General features: G+C 43.5%; 1 protein-coding gene across 2 annotated transcripts in view; it reads right to left on the bottom strand.

Moving 5' to 3' along the window:
• The window catches only part of RCSD1 (RCSD domain containing 1), a 45,115-nt gene that overhangs the window by 4,932 nt on the left and 16,723 nt on the right, over positions 1-23,460 (bottom strand). For both annotated transcript variants that reach the window (XM_073304917.2, XM_073304926.2), the window contains exons 2-5: positions 6,429-6,536; positions 3,462-3,551; positions 2,233-2,304; positions 568-771 (exon numbers count right to left, since the gene is read on the bottom strand). In XM_073304917.2, the coding sequence (XP_073161018.1) occupies positions 568-771; positions 2,233-2,304; positions 3,462-3,551; positions 6,429-6,536 (474 nt within the window). The remainder of the gene's footprint in view (positions 1-567; positions 772-2,232; positions 2,305-3,461; positions 3,552-6,428; positions 6,537-23,460) is intronic.

The following is a 23,460-nucleotide window of genomic DNA, read 5'->3' as shown; positions in this document are numbered from 1 at the left end:
TGGAGAAGTTAACCAGCTGCCTTCTTCTTTAATCCAGAATTGTGGTTTACAGAGACTACAGTTCCCAGTAGTCAGTACAGCCTGTCCTGCTCAGATCTAGGTTAAGTGTTGTATGATTGGCTCTCCATGGGCTATGCCTCTGTATTAAAGGGGTGGGCATGGAACACACTGCAGAATTTCAAGGTTTATTGGACTTGCAAGCTGCCGTATTAATATACTAACGCACTGCACTACTAAGCGTTGGTCATTAATTTTGACATAATGTTGTTTGAAAAGCTGTGATCAGTCCAGCTCATGTTGAGTTGAAGCAGGTGAGTCATGCCACTTCATCACCTGAAGCCAGCTGGAATCTGGACTATGGAACTCTGTTTGCAGGCAGGCAAAAGAGGTAGTCCCATGGATCACAGTGAGAGGGAATTTCAAAACAGATGCAGCCATCTCCTCATTTGGCTGCAAACACACCCTGTGAAGACTGAATTGGAGGGTAAGACAACTGTTCCACTTCCACTCCAAGCAGTAAACTGGCTTTGGCTTCCTGTGTTGGAGAAGGCCTGGAAGACACTATACCTTGTTATAAAACTTCAGGTGAGTGCCCTCTGGTGGTTGATCAAAACTGACTGGTGTCTCATCCGATTCACTGGAATGGGACTGGATGCCGGGGCTACTGGGAGTTGAAGGGGGAGTGCTAAAGGGAGATGGTATGACTTTCAGACCTGGGCTTTTTGGAGATGTACCTGGCACCAGGGCAGCTGGAGCAAATGCCAGATTGGCCTACAAAAAAAAACAAGAAGTCATTATAATAAACCTCCCCTCAGATTTAATATCATGATTTTTGGTGTTATTCTACCTGCCACTCAAATTCCCCCTGTCAGGTGAAGTGGACTGAAACAACATACTGTATGGTAATAACAGGTTTCAGAGTTGCAGTCGTGTTAGTCTGTATCCGCAAAAAGAAAAGGAGTACTTGTGGCACTTTAGAGACTAACACCTTTATTTGAGCATAAGCTTTTGTGAGCTACAGCTCACTTCATCGGATGTAGCTCACGAAAGCTTATGCTCAAATAAATTTGTTAGTCTCTAAGGTGCGAAAAGTACTCCTTGTCTTTTTGTATGGTAATATGATCACACAGTGACCACGTGGGGGAGCCTTTCCCCTTAACAAACATGATAGTCTCCCAGCTGACATAAGAGATATAGCTCCTGGTTTTGTGTTTCTCCTGGTGATATTGTCAACAAACAATCCTATGTGGAGAATTTCTGGATGGACAATTGCCCTTCCCGAACAGCTGGATCTCAGGACCATTCCTGTGTCATCTGCAGTATTAGGGATTTTCCAGTGTCCCAGCCAAGTGAATATGTCTCTCATAGCTTTGCACAGGAGAGGCTGTGAACAGAGCAGTCAATAACAACAAGGAACTTTAAATCATTCTGTGTTTGCCAGATAGCACCTGAAGTTTGCAGCTGTGGGCACTCTCAGGCCCTTCAAATGATCACTAAATTTAACAAGAGAATACCATTGAAATAACTGGGTATGCTTTGTGATGGGGCTCCCACTTCTGGAATCCCATTGAACAGTGCTATTTAGTTCGGATAGTTGAGTGTTCTTGACTTGAGCACAACACTGCCATGAACAGGATGCTATTATTTGGGCAGTGCTAGGAGGAAGCTCACAATACCAGGCGTGCCAGCTGGCATTAGCAGGGCGTTATGTGAAGAGACTCACATATTGTTAGTTGTCCTAACTGGCATAAACCAGCTACTGAGAGATACAGGGGAGTAGTAAATGCTGGGTAAGCTGTTGAGTTCCTTGGGAAATATAAAAGAAACGTGAGAAGCTTTTAGGGTATGTCTACACTTCAACTGGGAGGGTGCTTCGGGCAGACAGACGTGCTAGCTCTGCTTGACCTACTGTACTAACAATAGCAGTGTGGTCACACTGGCATGGGTGGTGACTTGGGCTAGTTGCCCAATACAATCCCACCCAACCCCCTGGGTGCATACTTGGGTGGCTAGCTCAAGCAGCAGCCTGTGCCACTATGGCCACACTGCTATTTTTAGCTTTCTAGCTCAAACGGAGCTAGTACTTGTCTTTCTACTCATGCTGGGAAGTACCTTCCTAGCTGTTGTGTAGACGTATCCTCAGGGATACAAATATAGGAGCCATGTTAAAAGGCTAATCAATTTAATTCCCTGAGAGTTACAACAGCCATGTTGAAAGCATCCAGCACCTACCTGCAGTTTTTCAATCAGGGGAGAGCTTTTCACCTTGACCCTGGGAAGGGGACAAGCATTTGGAGACTGCTTCTGTAAACAAACAGGAAAAGACCAAAATAAACTAGACGAAGAAAAGAAAAGTTCTGAAGCCTGAACCGGTCCAGATTGATCCTGAGAAGTGAGAGATGGAAGAAGAGGAAGGAAAGTGAAGAATCTGTCACTGAAGCCTATGGCGGGATCTTTACAAAGGAGTCTGTTCTTCCCTTTCCCACTATTCTCACCTCGTCTGCTGTCCAGCCATTAAGTCTATGATAAAGAGGAATTAGATCACACAGGACTGAGGAAGGGGAGAGCACTGTACAGAGTAATATCACTCTGCTGTGAGGAAGATCATCAAAAGAAGGTAGCCAAGCCCTCTACATGATCCTCCCTTTCTCCTCCCACCACCCAAACAGTGCCCTCTTTTGAGAGAAAATGGGATTCTGTCTCTTCTGACTAGTATATCCATATTAGGGATTGTGTAAGGGTTAGTCCCTGAAGACTAGGGACCCCAGGGTTCAGTACCCCAGGGTTCTAGTCTTGGCTGTGCCACTGCATGGCTTTGGGCAAGATATTTAGCCTCTCTGTGGTGCGGTTTCCTCATCAGTAAAATGGAGGTAAAACTGACGTACCTCATAGAGGGTTGCAAGGCTTTAATGTTTGTAAAGTGTTTTATGAACTATTCCTCTAGCGTATCTGAAGAGAAATGTTTGGCACTGGATAAATTACACACTCATTCACCCTTTCAACTGTGAATCTAGAAGGAGGGAAGAATCCAAGAGCAAATTATTACTTAATATTTATGTTGCAGTAGTGCCTAAAGGCCACAACCAGGTTGGACTCCATTTTGCTGTATAAACAACATATGACAGTCCCTTCCCTAAAGAGCTTAAGATGTGAGGATGGAGCTGGTATGGGAAAATCAGGTGGATCCTGTGGAGATGTGGTGCCACAGAAGGAGAAACCTCACAAGCAGAACTGGAACATGTACGTGTGTCTGCACCAGGAAGGAGGCAGCAAGGAGCAGAGTATGTGTGGGGTATTTCTGTGGATGGATAGGGGAAGTGTTCTCTGCTTTAGAGCTTATCGTTTATGTTTCACTATCAGAGGATCCCTCTGGTAGGCCCACGTTCACATGCCTTTTAGGGAATCAGAGGGAATAAGACCCAGCAAAAAGGAAGCTCTTTCCTTATTGCATTGGTACTCACCGGCTCCCCACTGTGGCCCAGCTCCAACTTTTGGGTGTGTAGGGGAAGGGAGCATGGTGGTTTCCTCCGGGTTGGTTTATTAGCTGGTATCTGAAGATAAAGACAGCCATTTGAGTGACAAAGGAAGAGCAAGGAGGTTACATTCAAGCACCAGAAGGCAGCCTCCAGTGTTGTGTGTCTGCAGAAGGCCCAACAGAAAGCAGTGTGGGGGTGGAGATGTCTCCAAGAGCAGCCACATGCTTGGAGATGCTCTAACAAGTATTCCATTGGAAACCCCACAGTAGAAGGTCTTGTAACGTTTGTTTTCTTTCCTGTCTCTGCTAATCACTAAGTTTTCATCTTTTGAACGGGCCTCAGCTTCCTGCTTCATTCATTCACTGAGCTCACTATCCTATGTGTGGTACCAGGGGCTGAAGGGCAGCTCAGAGTTCTGAACATGGCCCACAGCCTTGCTAATCTTTCAAATGGAGGTGCAGCTCACAGAGACTACAGGTCCCAAGTTGCGATGTTTAACAAGTGACTCAGAAAGCAGGTTTGTCCAGAGAGAAGGGACAGCACTTTTTTATTAACTGCACAAACACTCCTCTCAGTCTGAACCTACACAGGCTCCTGGGAGGATCTAGCTTACCCCTGGTATGAGGAGAGGCTTAGCACAGACATCAGCGCAGTCTCTCCAAAAATCCATCTCATTTGCACAGTCATGCCCCTGCAAGTAACCTGAAACTTATACCAGTGTGGAAAGCTCCAACTTGATTTGAATTGTGTATGTTTCTATGTTGGAGATGAGAGAAACTGAAATTTCCTCTATTTTATGCCAATTTCTTTGACCTTCTGGCAAGTTACCAATATGCTCTGTGGTGCAATATTTGGTGACTTTTGTCATAATTTTTACCCCCTTAATGTCCAGAAATCTGGAAAGTTACAAACATCAGATTGTGGCAAACTCCATCTTTGAAGAGTTGGCCACTTTAGAGAGCTTGTCTGGAGTGACAAACTTGGGCACCATGGCTTTATGAGGTTTATACTGTTAACTGGTGATGTTGTGTCAGCAGATAGCAATGCAGTATCATTGTGTGAAGCAATGTAATCAAGCTGTGACCATGTCATCCCATCAACATAATATCATCCTGACACATCACAATCTTGGTATGCAGTATCATCCTATGCTGTGGAAACGTCATCGTATCACAACATTATGATACCACATTGTGAGGCAGTGATATTTTGTGGGCATCCATTAATGTCCTGTATGCTAAGTTTGCAGGACATAGCTCACCATGCTGATATCAGGATGACCACAAAGATAGTGAGGTCGGGCAACCATGATTATTATGTCACTCACCAGGATTGTGATATGCTGAAATGATTTTTGTTTTTGACATGTGTGTTTGTGATGGTAGTAGGGGACTCGCTCGGTCACTGAAAGCGGATCAGCGGCCATGAGTCCTTTGACTTTCCCTGCCTCCTCAGAGGATTAAAGCCATTTGGGGCCTAGACTCATCACAGTCTTGGGTACCTTTACTGCTTAAGTTCTTTCGGTCACCCCTACCCTGGTTTCCTAGACTTCTCTTCCGGTCCCCCTTACCAAGAGAAGTTTTTCCTTCCTGCTTCCCAACAGACTCAGTTTCTCACTGACTCATTGCTGCATCTAGGCCTCAGCAAAGCAGGCCTGGATTACAAGGATTCAGTTATTCTACCTTAATCCGCCCTTATACCTTGTAGAAGAGGAAGGAAAGACAAGGCTGCTCTGACTGGGATGCTTTCGGGTGATAAATGACAGCATATTGGGGCTAGTAAAATGTCCAGTGTCCTCAATTACATTGAGTCAATCCAGCTGCTAGCAGAACATGAGTCCTGTCTAATGTAATATTCCAACAACCTGCACCAGTTTTCCTGCTGTGCCAATCTATGCTGTCTAACCCATCAATAAACCATTGCTTGAACTCTAATGGGTCCTATTTATTACTCCTGAGTTCAGTCATACTGTAGCCCCCGTACATGAAATTAAAACTGCATAATCTTTGAGATAGTTTTTTGTTTGGCTGCAGACAGTTGATCTAGCTATCTTCATTTGTTTAAATCCCACTGAACGCCAACTTCTTGCTTTTAGGGGAGGAGGGGAATCCTGATAGCAGTATGTGCTGGTCCTCACTGGAAACATTTGTGAGATGCATGCCTTGCATATAATAGTTTTGTTTGTTTTTAATCTAACAGTTACTGAGTTAATTGGGTCTCAGTGTGTATACACACGGACTAAACTGCAGTTTGTGTGTCTGCTGTGCTGTGACTGGATAGTATTGCTTAGGATCAAATAAAGAGGGACAAAACTTTGTTCACTATTTCTGAGCCCTGGACAGCTGATTCAGAGCTTTACAGAAGATTGCTAAGGAACCTATCACCGTTATTTGTTATTATTATTATTATTGATGGAGAGCTGCTAGTGAGATGCATGCTGGCTTCTAAGCTGCTTAGTTTGTTGTTCAGCCTCACTATTTAGAATCTCATTTCTGTTTCATAAATATCAAAACATTTGAGTAAGAAAAGCTAGTTGGGTGCTTTCTAATTAATCAGTAGCCAAAAAGGCCCAGTGCTGAGCTATACATGTGCACCTTGCTTTGATGCCAGCTACCACTGGGGAACTCATGGATGTCTTAGCAGGCTTTTCAGTGTCCCTAAAGCACAAACATCCTGCCACTGGCTAACAAACTTCTTTTAGTAGCAGCTGGAATAGGTATGCAAGAATGTCTACATGTAAATTTAGAATGTATAGCGTATACTGTGCATGAGATTGTTGTGTGTTCTACTACAGTTTGCGAAGCACAATGGGATCATTCAAGATAAAAGTTGCTATCCAAAACTCAAGCCATTATTTTAATGCTTGGATCACCCAGTCTCCCCACCTTCATTGGCCAGGGATGAGTCTCCCATTTCTCCATTTTTGTTATCTGTGCCTGAATTGCTCCTTACCTCCTTTCCAGAAATGGTGGCTGCTTGCTCCTTGAACTTTCCTGCCAGCTGAGCCACAGATAGGGATGCTGACTTCTCCACCTCTGGATTGGTCTCTGCTGGTCTGCCCTGACAAATCAGAAACAAGATAGTATGTGCCCAGGTCTCACAGATATGGAAAGTTGGAAGGTTGAAAAGTAGACAGGTTATTTATTACTGAGTGCAAGAGTAACTGAGGGCTCAGAGCATGCTGCCAGATGTGAGTACCTTGTCTAGGAAGAAACCATCCCTGAAAATAGGACCTGTTAATATCTTAAAGTATACAAGGTTATTAGTAAGGCCTGAATGGCTCAGGGACTTGATAGTGTAGCAGGGAACTTTTCATCTCTAACAGAAGATGCTGTCTCCAGTTCTCCACTTCAGTGGAAAGAAATTAAATGAGATATTTCTACCCACATCGTCCCGGTCACCATCTGTCTCCAGCAGCAAGTAGAACTGGGCAATAGCAAGTAGAACTGGGCAGAACGTCTTTTTTGTGGTGTGGCGGTGATGGAAGGCCTCTCACAACCAGATTTCCCCCTTTCCAATGACTCTTCTGCAAGGAGACTGGGCTTTGAGAAGCCTTCCCTCACAAAGCCTGTGTTCTGCTTGGGGAATGTGTAAGGGTGACTGGGGTGTTACTCTCTGCCCTTTCCCAGTATCTCACCTCTGCAAAGAGATATCAGGCTGTAGGAGCTTAGGTAAATATGCTCCCCCCCATACCCATTCTGTACTTTGCTGGGAACTGGGGAATTGGATCATGTGATTCTGCCCATCCCTAGGCATTGTTCTCTCTGCCACAGCCCAATGGCCCATGTCACCTCATATATTGTTGTTTTGTCATTTTTATCATGTGACACTGGTGAAAAGCCTTGTAATAAGGTGTCCATGGAAACCAAACTTGCTAAGCTCCATTGGTTAGCATCCATAAAAAAAAAAAAACTGGGGAAATTGCGAATACCGCATTGACTGGCTTGTCTTGAGCCTTTTCTTCAGAACCTCATAAAATCCAGACAACAGGGAGTTTTCCCAGTTGCAGCCCACTCATTAGAGAACCTCATACTTCTGCATCCCTGCAGCACCAATGTTAGTGTTTGACCTGTACCACTTCCTTCTCCACACTTCTATTGCTTAGTCTGAAAAGTCCCACCAGAAGCTGGTTTTAGGCCAACACACATTTTCCACAACAGCAGGAACCCCCAAGATTCTTCCCTTTTCGCTTGACTCCGTTTGGAAGGAATTGTGGGTTAAGACAGTGGAACTGCGCCTTTGGCTTAGCTGGTAGGCAGAGGGCGCTCTCAGTATGCCAAGGCAGCCCAAAGATGGGACTTTGGCCGTTGTAATACAGTGGGGCATGCTGAAAGAAATAGCAGTGGAAACTTAAAAGGTCCTAGACAAAGAGTGAATCGATGGGGTTATACTGAGAATTAGCCTGAGTCTCACTTCAGTTTTGGATCAAGTTCTTGGCTAAAACTTTGAGATGCAGCACAGTGTGGTTAAGGACCACCTTACTCTTTCCTCATCAGTACAATGGAGATAAAACTGACCCACCTCACAGAGGGTTGCAAGGCTTTAATGTTTGTAAAGTGATTTATGAACTATTTTAGGGCATGCAGTGCATTCTTCTGACTCTAAGTCTAAGGAGCAACCACTCTTCTATACATTATCTTTTTCCTGACATGGCATGGCTGTTCTCACTTGTACACTCTGATTCATCTGAGCAGGACAGTATGCTCCTTCTCCAGCCCTCAGCCCCAGATTTCACTTGGGAGGATATGGCAGCTTCTTTTGCCTTGTTGGCACTATATGCCTGAAAACTTGTCTCCCTTTCTCCCTCAGATTTCGTCGAAGCCCCAAGTGCACAGCAAAAGCTGGATGTCCCCAAGCAGTTTCCCTTTAGCTGATAAAACACATTGTAAATAGAATACATGCTTGTGTGAGTAAGTTTGTCCTTCAGTCCACAGGAAGCAGTGAACATGCCATTCTAATATTAGAACAAGTAGTCCACGGGCTGTGGCCCACAGAACTGCCAGCTGCAGGCTCTCTGATTACACCTCCGATTTCACAACAGGAAAATCCATTTTTCAGATCCTCTCTGGCCATTACACTGCAGTGTTTCATCTGGCTCTTTCTATTGCAGAAGGCTCCTCTCTCACTGCTGAGGGTGCAGTGGGATTCTCCTTGTCCTACTCTAGCGAGTGTACGAGGGCACTCTCTCCAATTAAAAGGATGTACACCAAGGTTCCCTCCCCACAACTAGAGGGACAGCACTAGACCCCTCTCTCCCCACTCCTCCAGGGGCATGTACCTCACCCTCACAGTAGGTGTGTAGAGCCCTTGCTCTCACTCTCTCATGGTCCAAAAAATATACTAGACAAGTGTTTGGCCAATTCCAGGGTATTCTTTTCACTTTGGGGGGATATGCCAAGGCTCTCCGAGACTGTGCTTGGGAAACAGGACACTAAGACCAGCTATCACCTTGATAAAATTGAATAGGTTTGCTGTTGTTAGAAAGATAGATCTACTCAGGCCAGTAAGTTGTGCTGTTTGTAGTCAACTTTAGTTGAGTAGCATCACTGAGGGAGGGATTGGGTTTTTTCCTGCCAGAGCAGTCATGAGTGCCTCATTGTAATTATAATCAATTCCATGCTTTGGTGAGGGCCTTTGGTGAGGGCAGTGGTGTACCTCAATCCCTCTTAATCGTTTAGTCTCCTTTGGGCTGCAATACTTTGGTCTTATTTTGGTTGCTGGGTTTAGTTTGCAGGTGCTGGCCTGTGATACACAGGAGATCAGACCAAATGATCTGGTGGTCCCTTCCAGCCTTAAACCCTATGACTCTATTATAGGTGAATTAATAAAATGCTAGGTTAGGAAGTCCTAATCCACCAATAGTCAGTAAGATGGTGATTGCTGGTCTCAGAGGTCTTTTAGTTTCCCACAAAAATCAACATCCAAGGGGATCCTGTGTTATTTGGAGTAATGTCAGTCAGACTCTCTGTTGGAGAACAGTGAAGAGGGACTCAAACTGCAGCATCAAGTTTGGAATATTTCTGCCTTCAAAAGGGGAGTGTAGTTTACCGATATTTATAAAAGTTTCACATTTTCCTTTTTCAGTTAGTGGGTTTGAAATGGACATTAGCATGTTTTCCAACCCAATTCTTATTATTCACTTTCTTTTAAAGTCAACTTTGTGCTGATCAGGCAGCCCTGGAGAGCGAAGCCTCCTATTTATTCACAGAACAAGTACTGCAGCAACTCAAGTTTCCCAACACTTCCCTGACAATGTCCTTCTTCCCTGTTCTAGAGGGACCCCCTATTGAGCTAAAAGGGGAATTTACTTTCCCATCCAATTCTTTGCCTCTGCTGACACTGCCCCACCCAGGGCCAATCAGATTTGCTTTAATGTGGATACATGTTGACTTTGCCCTGGACAGGACTGAGAGCACATAGGCCATCTGTGACAGGGTGCACAGATTTTTAGTGCCCTCTGGAGAGAATCCCTCCCCCCGCCACAGGCATGGTTCACCCTATCCCATTCATGACCCTTGTGGGAGGCCCTGCCAAGACAGACAGTTGTGTGGGAAATAAGGGCCTTTCTGAGCTGAGGTAATCAGATGCAACTAAGCCTAGTTAGAGCCTGGGAGCTGGTGTACACTAGAAAGTTAGGTCGACCCAACTACGTCGCTCAGAGATGTAGTTAAGCCGACCCAGGGTAGATAATTCTTCTGTCGAGCTAGTGCTCTTTGACCTAGTTACTGCCTCTGAGAGGTGGATTTACTACAGCTGTGACACTGTAAAGTTCCTAATGTAGGCATAGCCTATGCCTTAGACTTGGCTTATTTCAAAAGAGAGAAGTTCTACTGAAGCACCCAGGACAGGGAGATTTAGAGACAGAAGAGCTTCCCTGTGTCTATTGTTTGTGCATTTACAAAAAGTTCTGTTTGGGGGGGGGGATCCTGGATTTAATTCACATAAAATGAATGTAGCCAGAGACTAAATGATATGGGCAGATCTGATCATCTTTTCATTTCACAAGAATCCTGTGAAATTAAACCTGAAACCCCTGAGGTTTTTTGAGTGCTTAACATAGGCCTTCTCTGAAGCTCCACTCTAGCCAACGCTGGCTTTGCCACTCTACCCCAAAGCCTCTGGATGGTCATAGTACAGATTCTTGTTAGATTTGAACCTCATGGTCCCTGTGTGTGAAAGGTATCCCAGTAGGAATCCTTGACCAGGCATTTCCCAGTTTTGTTCATCTTTATGCCTACTTAGATCATGCCTTTAATGAGCCATGTTAGGATGGCAATGGGGGCAGAAGTAGGGTTGCCAGTTTTCGTTGGACATATTCCAGGAGGTTTCATCACAGGACAAAATCTTAAATTAAAGATTAATCCGTAATTCCTGGAGACTCCAGGACAATCCTGGAGGGTTGGCAACCATAGACAGAAGTGGATAATCAGAAATGACCTTGTTCTTGGACCAGTTTACTTTATAGCCTGTCAAGAAAGACCAAGTTTTATTTAGGTCATCAAGAATCTAGTTCAATGGTCTGGTTTAAGTAGCTTTTAAATACCAGCTGGATAACAACAGTAACTTTTAATCCTCTTCACCCCCCATTTAATATTCTGACTTCTTGGTGGTTCTTCTCATGTTTCTTTCCCCACCACACGTGTAACTTCAAAAGGTCAAAGAGGCACAGAACAAATGTAGCAAAAATAACCAGATCTACCCTGTTAATTTTTAGAGATAGAGAAACTAAGGCAGAGAAATCTCAGTAATCAGTATCTTATCTATGTGACTATGGATAATCTTTGGTAGATAAAGGAATAGGACCCAAGAATCTTGATCTTCAGATTTCTGCTCTAACCTGCTATACAGTTTAGACAGAAGTCCTAAAGCCAGAAGTGGACAGTGGACAGCTTTGCCTGGTACAGAATGTGCTAGATGTGGACTAGGTGAGATCAGCACTTTGGCATACTACTCTAGCTGAAGGGCTGGCATAGCAGAGACCGCTTTTGTTTTTTGAATGGCTATTGCTGAAGATGTAGGCTCTCTGAATTCCCATTCCCATTCCACCCTTGAAAATGCTTTCCCCCAGTTTGATACCTGGGTAAGTCCGGTCAGTGTGACTCCCATACAGCTCTAGTGATGTGCCTCAGACACAGCAGGTTGTTTGCAGCTGAGTGATTAGGAAAAAAATAAAATAAAATCTCAAGATTCATAAAAGCCTGGCAAATGGTGTGGTCAGGGCTCTCCCTCCACTACCTTAACCTTCAGCAGCAGCTGCATTCCACTGGAACAATTCAAATGTCCATCAATGGTGGGAGATTCTTCAGTGTGGGAGACAGAATTTGCACAGGAGCTGGCTAGACTACAGAACTCACTCCTGCAGGAGATAAAAATGAGCACAGGCCTCACTGCATTCAGAACTAAATGCAAAACTCATCTCTTGCATTGAGCTTTCCCTCTGTCATGTCTTCCATGCACACCTGACTAACTAACCAACCTATTTCTCCTGAAAATTGCAAAGAAAAAGATTGTCAGTTTGATTTTTCAGATACTGCAGTAGTGGGATCCATAAGAATACCAAGATAGACTGAAGAGGGACACTGGGGTTTTCTTAGAAGTTCAGCAGCCAGGCATCAGACAGTTTTAGGTTTTGTCTACATAGCAATGTTTTTTTAGTATAAGCTAAGGAGTGAATTTAAACCTCTAATTATATCACTATAACTCCCTTTGGGGACACTCTTATTCTGGTAGAATAGTGGCTTATTGGGTTTAGCTTATGTCACTTGGGAAGGGGTTTAAACTAAACTGAAAGCCAAACAGCCATAAGATGATAACAGCTTTTATTTACTATCTATCTGGGCAGGATTTGAATCTGGTCTAGAGATGAAAGGCTCCACCTTTGTCAGTGCCAAAAACTATCCTGTCCCCACCCCCAGATTAATTTTTACTCAGGAAGGAGAATTTAAAGAGGTCTAGTCCAGTCTCTTGCTCTCTTAATTGGGAAAGCTGCAGAGCTGGCTAGATATAGCACAGCATGTGGGCAAGTCAGTCATTTTTCTATTTGGTGGCTGGAAACAGACAGGAGACAGGTTTCAGAGTAACAGCCGTGTTAGTCTGTATTCGCAAAAAGAAAAGGAGTACTTGTGGCACCTTAGAGACTAACCAATTTATTTGAGCATGAGCTTTCGTGAGCTACAGCTCACTTCATCGGATGCTGTAGCTCACGAAAGCTCATGCTCAAATAAATTGGTTAGTCTCTCAGACAGGAGACAAGCTTTCATTTTCAACCCCATGTGGGAGCACCTGTTAAGTGAATGGCCCCAGGATTTTTAAGTGCAGGTCAGATTAAATCAGTGGTTTGCAATTAAAGGAGAAACATACAATAGCCTATACCAGAGTATTCATTAAAATTTCATTTTTAAAAATTAATTTTAATACAAAAAAGTTTGGAATAACCATTTACTTTGGTCAGAGCAGAGTTAAGATCCAGGTTGTCGATGAACAGATTTCTTTTGAAAAATACTGTTCATTATCTGAAATTCAAGGTGAAAAAAAGTGGTTCTATTTTATGTTTTCAGTTAAGCCTTTTTATAAACGATATGTTGCCACTTTCATCAGGATGCTATTAAGAAGGGAGCCGTGTAAGAACAGGAAGTGGAACAATAAGTAGAAAGGGAGGAGTAAGAGCACAAAACCAAGAAAAAAAATGAATCAAGAGGCACGGAGTTAGGAAAGTAGCTGAATGATAGCACAAGAACAGGAGAGAAAGAGGAAAACAAAATTAGCAGAGCCTATGCACAGTACAAGACTATTAATTCTCTGTATTACCCATGAAAATATCAGCTAAAGCTAAGCAGAGGTTACCCACGAAGTGGGAGGGCTCAGGCTTACATTGGTCTGTACTTTACATCCCTAGAAGGAAATCCCACAATGATTGTTCAGATTCAGAGCTCAGGATCATGCTGGGCCCCCAGAACAAGAAACATTACATCCAAAGATGTAAGACTTGAGTAAACAAACCTTTTCTTGATACACTGACCTCCCTCCATCCCAACAAGGCAGCTTTCTTCCCTCCCTGCAGCCCACTCAACAAATCATTGCATTTGGGCATCTTCAAGTCCTCAGTTTAGGAGGGATTTGTGTGATTTATTTCTCCTTTTGGTTTCTTATCTGCAGTGAAGACTCTCCTTGCTCTGATGGTGTTAACTTAATGCAGCTGTTTGCAGAAGTGCTTGCAGAGAGAGAGAGATTGGGGCTCTGGCTAGAGTTCCCATAATTACCCCAGCCTCTCCAGAAGAAGGTGCTGCAGGAGCTTATGCAGTAGCTCTGGCTGTGGAGGAGTTCACAGTTATTCAAGTCCCACTCTCCTCCGTAAGGAGCCATGTTAGGGAATGCAGTTAGGATGCTGACCGTAGAGGAAACTCTCAGCAGCCAGAGAAGCTGAATGCATTCGAGCCACATGATAGATCAGAACTTTGTGTTGTTTAAAGATCCTAGAATGCAGGAATTCCTATCTTCTTTCTCTTCACACTCATTTGATGCCCCATTTCAGAGGAAGAACAACTGGCCTCGAGTGTCCATAGGTTCTCCCTGCTAGACAGCAGGGGTAAGATATAGCAGAAAGCCAAGGAAATAAAATCAGACTTCCATTTAAGGTACAAACATTGCTAAGGGGAGGGGAAGAGAGAGAAATTAAAAAAAAAAAATTCCAGACTAATATCGGTACACAATCTGGCTGTGAAAAAGTCACGTAGCATGATGGGAGATGTAATATTCCCAGCATGCTTTGCTAAGTTTCTGCCCTCTGTGTGCAATGTCTGCCATTTTAAAGGGATAGTAAACACGGCTCCAATATGAATTTTGATAAAGGAGAATTAAAAATAGTAAAGAAAACTAAATGCCATAAAACCTTTTCCCAAATCATGTGGGATGGCAAGTGTCTGAACTTTATGGTTTTATTATGGTTTGTACACACAGGGGAAGAGCCCAGAATAGCTAAGGCAGAATAGAATAGCTATTCTGTATTAACTCCCTGTGTTGACACACTGATTCCACACTTCATGGATTAATCTAAATCACAAAAGGCAGTTTTAATGTGAAATCAGATTGTCCCCATGGGGAGCTAGTGTGCAATAGCTATTGTACTTTAAATACACACTCCAACTATGTAACACTAATTTCCCCATGTAGTCAAGCCCTTAAACTTCCATTCTCAAGGCTTCCCCTAACCCAGATTGACAAGCAATGAGTGAAGGGGCCCCATGATCTCATTAGGCGGCCTGAGAATGTGACAGATTTGATATTGCAGGCTTAGTTTAGGGGAAGGTTTGAACATTATGCTAATAGGACATGGATTTTAAAAGACCCCTGGTCAGGCTCCAGAACTCCCAACAAGCTGTTAATATAAAAGGCTCTCAGACCAGACTCTGTGACCCTACAGACTGTCACAGTGGTGTGAATGGGTCCCTTGGCTCAGTGCCAAGGCCCTGAAGGCAGGTTAGAGACCTCTCTGAGTACACATTTCTCCCTGTGGATTCTCCCAGCTGTTGCCTTTATGTGGATTCTGGTGGCCCTTTGACAAGCGAGTGCTCATTAACCGCAAATGAGTGCCAGAAAGCAAGGAAAAAAATAGACAGGGAAGTAAGAAAAGGAAAGGAACTCCTGAACTGTGAATGCTACTTTGTTGCTAGAGCCCAGTATTCTACTCTACACCACCTTTCTTCAGCCCTAATTTCAATGAAAACAGGAGCCATCACAAGCAACTTCAAGGAAGACATGCAAGTAGGGTCACTGCAAACATGCATCAGCATAATCTTCCACTATAGCACTGATTCAGGCTATGTCTACACTAGCACTTGTGTGTGTAAAAAAGCCACACCCCAACCAACATAAAAGTTTCACCAACAGACACGCCAGTGTGGACGGCGTCTCCTGCCGACGGCTTCCGCCGCTCATTGGGGGTGGATTAATTATGCCATTGGCATAGAGCGATTACAAGGGAGACCTTACAGTAGTGCAGCTGCAGCGGTACAGCTGTGCCACTGTAAGGTCTCATGTGTAGACATAGCCCTAGGGTTTCTTTGTGGATTCTTTGAGATTCCAGTGTTTCTGCAGAATAATTTTTTAGCCTCTGTTTCCAACCATTGCAGTTCCATCTTCCTACCCCTGCAAATAGATTAGCCACAAGAATAGATATAAGAGTGGAAAATTGCCCCTTTTCAAATGAATAAGGTGTTAAGTCTGAAGTATAACAACAATGAGGAACATTAATTATTTCCTATGGATAATTTGAATAGAAGCATACGGCTAAAACACTTTGTCAGTGTAGCTGAATTCACTTGAAAAGACATTTCACAATAATAAGGGTATACGTTCGAAAGAGGAAGGGAAAGTTCTCTGATGAGCACATTAAAGTGCACTTGAAAAACTTCAGGGAGTGGATTTTTTTTTAAAAAAAGACAAAACTGGGTGAAAAAAATTCAATTTTACTTAAAATTATTCAAGAAACAAATATTCCACTAAACACACTAGTGTATGTGTTCTGAAATATTTCAGAGTAGCAGCCGTGTTAGTCTGTATCCGCAAAAAGAAAAGGAGTACTTGTGGCACCTTAGAGACTAACAAATTTATTTGAGCATAAGCTTTCGTGAGCTACAGCTCACTTCATCGGATGCATTCAGTGGAAAATACAGTGGGGAGATTTATATACATAGAGACCTAAAAGTTGCAATTCTTCAACAAAAATACTTCAAAAACAGACTTCAACGAGAGACTGCTGAATTGGAATTAATTTGCAAACTGGATACAATTAACTTAGGCTTGAATAGAGACTGGGAGTGGATGGGTCATCACACAAAGTAAAACTATTTCCCCATGTTTATTCCCCCCCCCCCCCCCACACACACACTGTTCCTCAGACATTCTTGTCAACTGCTGGAAATGGCCCACCTTGATTATCACTACAAAAGGTTCCCCTCCCCCCCGCTGGTAATAGCTCACCTTAAGTGATCACTCTCATTACAGTGTGTGTAGTAACACCCATTGTTTCATGTTCTGTGTGTATATAAATCTCCCCACTGTATTTTCCCCTGAATGCATCCGATGAAGTGAGCTGTAGCTCACGAAAGCTTATGCTCAAATAAATTTGTTAGTCTCTAAGGTGCCACAGGTACTCCTTTTGTTTCTGTTCTGAAAGAGTTTGCTTTAAAAAAAAAAATCCAAGTTTTGCTACAGATTTCCAGTAGTCTAGTCCTGTTTTTTCTCTCCTGAGAACTCCATGTAGCACAATTACCATCTTTGAGCTCACAGGCAAGAACCCTACAATGGTTAACATAAGAGTATTCTACATCTGCAGCAATGACCAATAGAAAACATAAAATAGATACTTAATCAGCCAGAAGAGGCAAAAGAACAGCAGCTCCTACTTACAACATGGCTACTTTAGAACTACAGCTTCTTCTTATGATGCTCTATGGCAAAGCAGATTCATCTACTGAGTCTATAACCACCACCTACTACTCTCTTACCCTACTCTAGATCCTTTAAAAATGTAGTAGAGCTTTTTTAATGTTACCCCACTTTCCTGATACTTTCACTAAACCCTTCATAGGGTTTGTCACCTTACATCACCTAAACCAGTGGTTCTCAACCAATTTACCATTGTGGGCCACATATGCAGGTCTCTAGGTGTTATGTGGGCCTCATCTACACCACACACACACTCTACATATATGGCCCTGAGGATATCACATGGGCTGCAGCTTTGTGCTAATTGGGCTACAAGTGGCCTGTGGGTATGATTTAAACTCTTCATAAAGAGCCTCTCTTTACTGGAACACTCGTCACTCTCTCATATTAGGTAATCAATGTTTCTTTAACCTTACATGTGTTACTGAGCCCATCTTTGTGTCTATTCAATATATATAAATAATTATTCAAACCAGAGCAACCAGTTGGCAGTCTAAATAGGACTACTTCACTGATCCTTTTATAACTTTGGAATAGCACATTATCCTCTATTTTGGGGCATACTTCACAGAATATTCTTCCTCTTTTCTCCTTGGTCCAAAAATTCTGGCCACTCCTTTTAAGTCCTTTATGAATTAAACTTTTAAATTCCTACTTACTGAAAGGAATCTTTATATCAATTTCTCCATTTTAAAGCTTTTTTTGCTTCCTCATCTACCATTTCATTGCCATATATCCAAACATGTGCTGGAATCCATGCTATTACTATGTTCACACCCAACCATACTAACTTGTTGTCAAAAACAATATTTCCTTTATGAAATCACTCCTTTTTGAGGTAGAGCTATGGCTGCTTGGTCCTGCCAAATTTAAAGAGCCAACAATCAGAAGGGCATTCTCAGGAAAACGTTCTAAAAGATGACAACCCAACACTAGGGGAAATTAGTAAAGAGCAGGAATTTGCCAAAGCATTGGTGATAGCTGCAGCTATAATAGTTAAGGTATGTTATGAGTGAACATGCCTTTGTTTATTAAAAGTAGAGGGAGAGCACCTGCTTGTACATTGTTGTACCATAGGGTGCAGTGTTCTGATTTGGTGTCTAGCAGTCCCTACTCCTGATGATCCAATCAGCCTGTGTCACCAACTACGAAGGGCTAGGAGAAACAGCCCAATGGTTTTCCTACTGGGACTCTATCACAAAGCTGTTTCCTGTTTGTGTGTGTTTGGAAGATGGCACTTGCTTATGGCTCCTTCTCTGGTCCTGTTGCCAAAATTACCTCAGAGGAGCGTAAAGCAGATTGCCTATGGCTCCTCCACACCAGCACTCCTAGTTACCCCATGTACTGGATTAAAAAAAAAAAAGTGGCCCTGTTTAATGATGAACCTCACCAACTACGGCGACTTCCAACACTCCAGACTGTTTAACCAAAGTGTCACACGATCAGCTGCAGCTCCATTGCTCTGAATAGTGCTGTTTATGCCAGCAGTGACTCTGGTATGGAGTTGTGAGAACCTTGGTGGCTGAATGCAGCTGAGGCAAACCCTGCAAATAAGTTGCTCTGCCCTTCCCAGCAGACTTATAGGAAACATCTGTAGACTTTAGAAAAGCTGCCTACAGTTGCAGTTTCCTGTTTCAAAGAAAATGGTCATTGTAATTAAAATAAATGATACAAGTTCTATTTAAATGTATCCTCTGACAAAGTCATTCTCCCTGTTCTTGAGGCCTCTTTCCACTAGTAAGGTAGATGCACTGACTAATGCTACATAGTGTCAGACTTGCTGTGGCAGATGCAAGCTCAGAAATAGACACCTTTCTGTGCAAGTTCTATCTTCCAGGTAGATTTCTTGTTCCACAAGAGTAAATGTGACTGAAATCTAAGCTTAATTATTTAGGAGAGACAGTTTAGTGACTCAGTGTTGGCCTTAGGGCCTCTTGAAATAGTGGTATGGGTCACAAAGTGGAAGAGACAAAGACACCTCTACTGCCTTTGTAGAGCTCTGTAATCTGGTATCCTAGCTTCAATACAATTAGGACTGAAAAGGGCCTTATAGAGGTAGGGTATGCCAGCTACCCAGTAGTTTTTGGCTGGTGCTTAAACTTTTGAGACTAGATTAAGAGTAGATTTCTGTGCTTTTCTTCACTCCATGGTATGCAAGTCAAAAGAGCATATGGCCTGTGCAGCTTAAACAATGTCTTTGGAGATTAGCAAAACTAGAAAAGAAAGCTGTGAAAAATACAAGACGGAAACAAATTGTTTTCATTAGTAATAATGATACTTAGGCACTATGCAAATGCTACATAAAAGCACTATGTATATGAATACTCAAAACATCCTCATAAGGCATGTGGGTAATACTACCTCACTTTTACAGATTGAGAAGCTGATGGACAAAGGTAAACAACTTGTCCACAGCCACATTAAGTCCAAGACAAAAAATCTAGATGTGACTTTAAGACCTCCTGATTCCCAGCTCAGTGTATATTCCTCCAGATCACATTGGTTCTTTATTAGTGCAACACACGTTAAAGTGTTCCCTAATGTGAGAGTTCCACTTGTCACAAACCCATGCCTAGACCAGCCTAGCATTTGCACAGGATTATTTAGTTCCTAGTGAATTATTGGTTACTCCTTGTCTCAGTGTTCATCTTTCCTTAAGGGGGATTCATTCTTTTGGGTAAATGGTCTTGACTGAAACGGATAGCTTTTTTCATTTGAAAACTGTAGTATATAGTCTTAAACATGCACATACTACAATGTATTTGTTAGAGGGCAGTCAACATCCTGTCTTGGAAAAGTGCAAACCCTTTGTGTCCCCAGTTACTGTTTATTATATCTGGCTATATGTATAGTAGGCACTTCCTGTGACAGGAGCCTTGTCTTGCGTAGCCTGCATACTGTCTTTGGGGAAAGGAAATAAGGAGCCACTCCCTACCCACATATCCACTCTCCAAAGTGAAAGAGCCCCCAGTACTTTGAGGACCACTGAAGTAACTTTCATAATGAGGACACACTAGATTAAAGTGACCATATGTCCTGTTTTTATGTGGTCCTAGGAACTTAATTTTGGACATTTGAAGTGTCCTGGCTTTTCACTTTTATTAATCAAAACATTTTGTTTTTAGAATTACGTAATAAGTAGAATTGCTTTATTTACCAGGAATGTACAATCTAATGAAATGAGTGTTCAGTGTGATGAACAGTGTGGAGTAAAGAGAAGCCAAAGGAATAGGGACACTGACAAAACTCTTTGCCTGTTCCAAGCGACTGTTAGTGGCACTTGTTCAGGGCTTTGTGATAAAAATCATTGAGAATGCTAAGATAATATATGTGTGTCAGAAGGGGGAGAAATACTCCATTCCTCTGAGAAATAAGCATGTGTTGCTATCAGTGCTTAATTTGTAATGAAAGAGGTGCTGGGGCTCAAGCAATTTTTTTACATTCATGACTGATGCAGCAAGCCCAGAAATTCTGGGGCTATGAACTGCCAAGCCTAGAGGTGCCGAGGCTCATCCCTGGCAAGCCCTGGCACAAATTAAGCACTGGTTGGTATTAAATCAAAAGCTGGCAGTAGTGAAACCAGAACACTTTAGAATAAATCTTAGTTTTTGATGTTGAAAATAAGAATCTTAGACTAGATGAAAATGCCCTGCTTGAGAGGTAGCTCAGGGCTCCTTTTACTGGAAAGTCAAACTGAAGGAAAGGGGCATCCATAATTCTGGCAGCTAAATTCCTGTATTATAGGAGACTCAGTGCATCACCTTACCAGTAACTTTCCTGAACAATTAAAGATCCAGGATCCCTTTTCAAAAGCACCACACTTGATTGTTCCTGGTCCCCAGGACTTTCAAACTCAAGCCTCTTCTCCTGAGTGTGAAAGCAGTAGTTAGCAATTATTAAAGTCATCCTGTAACCACAGTTCAGGAAGACCTCTTCTTCCCGACATACAAACTGTGCTCTCATATTGGCTTGCTTATTCCTGGCAGATGTAACTCAAAGGCACAGGACTGGCTCTAGACACAAGCAGACAAAAAACTTCTGTAGATACTTAAGCACACACTTTATGTGGTTTGGGGGCAAGAAAGAATTTGATCCTCTCTGAAAGGAGCCTTGAAGCTAACAGGCTACTGAGGTTTCTGAGGTCATGTGAAGCTTGAGGAATCTAGAGATACTCATGTTTTTGGGATAGCCTGCCTCATCCTCTTCTTGAGACACAAAGACTGATCCTGCCCCTAATGTAGCAGTGCTGGCAGCTTTTATCTGCAGCTGACAACAGCTGTTACAAAGACTATGGCCAGACTGAGATGGTCCCTATTGCTTCATCTCCATGAAGTTCTTGGAACCATTAACAGGAAACTCTATTGGTGCTATATGGGGTTTGTCGTTGGTGTCCATTCTGTTAACACTTTCCCCAAGGTGCATCAGGAGAACATGGCAGTGCTCAATGAGAGGGGCATTAATAACCACTCTACTAAGACATTGCCCATTTAGCTAATGCAGTTTGAACCACAACCACCCCACCTCGCGCTCCTGAGTTTCCCAGCCTGTCTCTTCCCATGTACAGGGTCCTGCTTGGCTACCAAACTTGTTTGTTTAACTGATATAAGATTTGACTGCTTTGGTCTGGGAAATATACACAACTTGTCAGCTTTCACCGAAACGAAATAGTGTCTCGCCATACGCACTCCCCAAGTCTCGTTCCTCTGTGTGCTAATCCCTTGTCCTTCTGTAGAAGTCAGATACCTCCTGCTCCTGGGAACAACTGTCAGAATCACTTACCCCATCCACAATGTGTGCGTGTAGGGGGAGAATAATGCAGTGTGCGATAATTTAAATTAAGATGCTGCACTTCAATAGCAGCTTTTGTCTAATGATCTCAAAGTATTGCAAACACTAATTGAGGCTGACAACTCCCCACACATGTGAGGAAGTAAGCATTATGTCTGTTTTAGAGCCAACTAAACTAAGGGTATGTCTACACTACGGAATAAGGTCGAATTTATAGAAGTCGGTTTTTTAGAAATCGGTTTTATATATTCAAGAGTGTGTGTCCCCACAGAAAATGCTCTAAGTTCATTAAGTGCATTAACTCAGCGGAGTGCTTCCACAGTACCGAGGCTAGAGTCGACTTCCGGAGCATTGCACTGTGGATAGCTATCCCACAGTTCCCGCAGTCTCCGCTGCCCATTGGAATTCTGGGTTGAGATCCCAATGCCTGATGGGGCTAAAACATTGTCGCGGGTGGTTCTGGGTACATATCGTCAGGCCCCCCTTCCCTCCCTCCCTCCCTCCATGAAAGCAAGGGCAGACAATCGTTTCGCGCCTTTTTTCCTGAGTTACCTGTGCAGACGCCATACCACGGCAAGCATGGAGCCCGCTCAGGTAACCGTCACCCTATGTCTCCTGGGTGCTGGCAGACGCGGTACGGCATTGCTACACAATAGCAGCAGATGGTACAATACGACTGGTAGCCGTCATCGTCATGTCCGAGGTGCTCCTGGCCACGTCGGCTGGGAGCGCCTGGGCAGACATGGGCGCAGGGACTAAATTTGGAGTGACTTGACCAGGTCATTCTCTTTAGTCCTGCAGTCAGTCCTATTGAACCGTCTTATGGTGAGCAGGCAGGCGATACAGATTGCTAGCAGTCGTACTGTACCATCTTCTGCCGGGCAGGCAAGAGATGAGGATGGCTAGCAGTCGTACTGTACCATCTTCTGCCAAGCAGCCATGAGATGTGGATGGCATGCAGTCCTTCTGCACCGTCTGCTGCCAGCCAAAGATGTAAAAGATAGATGGAGTGGATCAAAACAAGAAATAGACCAGATTTGTTTTGTACTCATTTGCCTCCTCCCCTGTCTAGGGGACTCATTCCTCTAGGTCACACTGCAGTCACTCACAGAGAAGGTGCAGCGAGGTAAATCTAGCCATGTATCAATCAGAGGCCAGGCTAACCTCCTTGTTCCAATAAGAACAATAACTTAGGTGCACCATTTTTTATTGGAACCCTCCGTGAAGTCCTGCCTGAAATACTCCTTGATGTAAAGCCACCCCCTTTGTTGATTTTAGCTCCCTGAAGCCAACCCTGTAAGCCGTGTCGTCAGTCGCCCCTCCCTCCGTCAGAGCAACGGCAGACAATCATTCCGCGCCTTTTTTCTGTGCGGACGCCATACCAAGGCAAGCATGGAGGCCGTTCAGCTCACTTTGGCAATTAGGAGCACATTAAACACCACACGCATTATCCAGCAGTATATGCAGCACCAGAACCTGGCAGAGCGATACCGGGCGAGGAGGCGACGTCAGCGCGGTCACGTGAGTGATCAGGACATGGAGACAGATTTCTCTGAAAGCATGGGCCCTGCCAATGCATGCATCATGGTGCTAATGGGGCAGGTTCATGCTGTGGAACGCCGATTCTGGGCTCGGGAAACAAGCACAGACTGGTGGGACCGCATAGTGTTGCGGGTCTGGGACGATTCTCAGTGGCTGCGAAACTTTCGCATGCGTAAGGGCACTTTCATGAAACTTTGTGACTTGCTTT

Source organism: Lepidochelys kempii, chromosome 1 (genome assembly GCF_965140285.1).
Source record: "Lepidochelys kempii isolate rLepKem1 chromosome 1, rLepKem1.hap1, whole genome shotgun sequence".
NCBI lineage: Eukaryota > Metazoa > Chordata > Testudines > Cheloniidae > Lepidochelys > Lepidochelys kempii.
The sequence above is the reverse complement of the archived record's forward strand: the minus strand, read 5'-3'. Positions and strand labels throughout refer to the sequence as shown.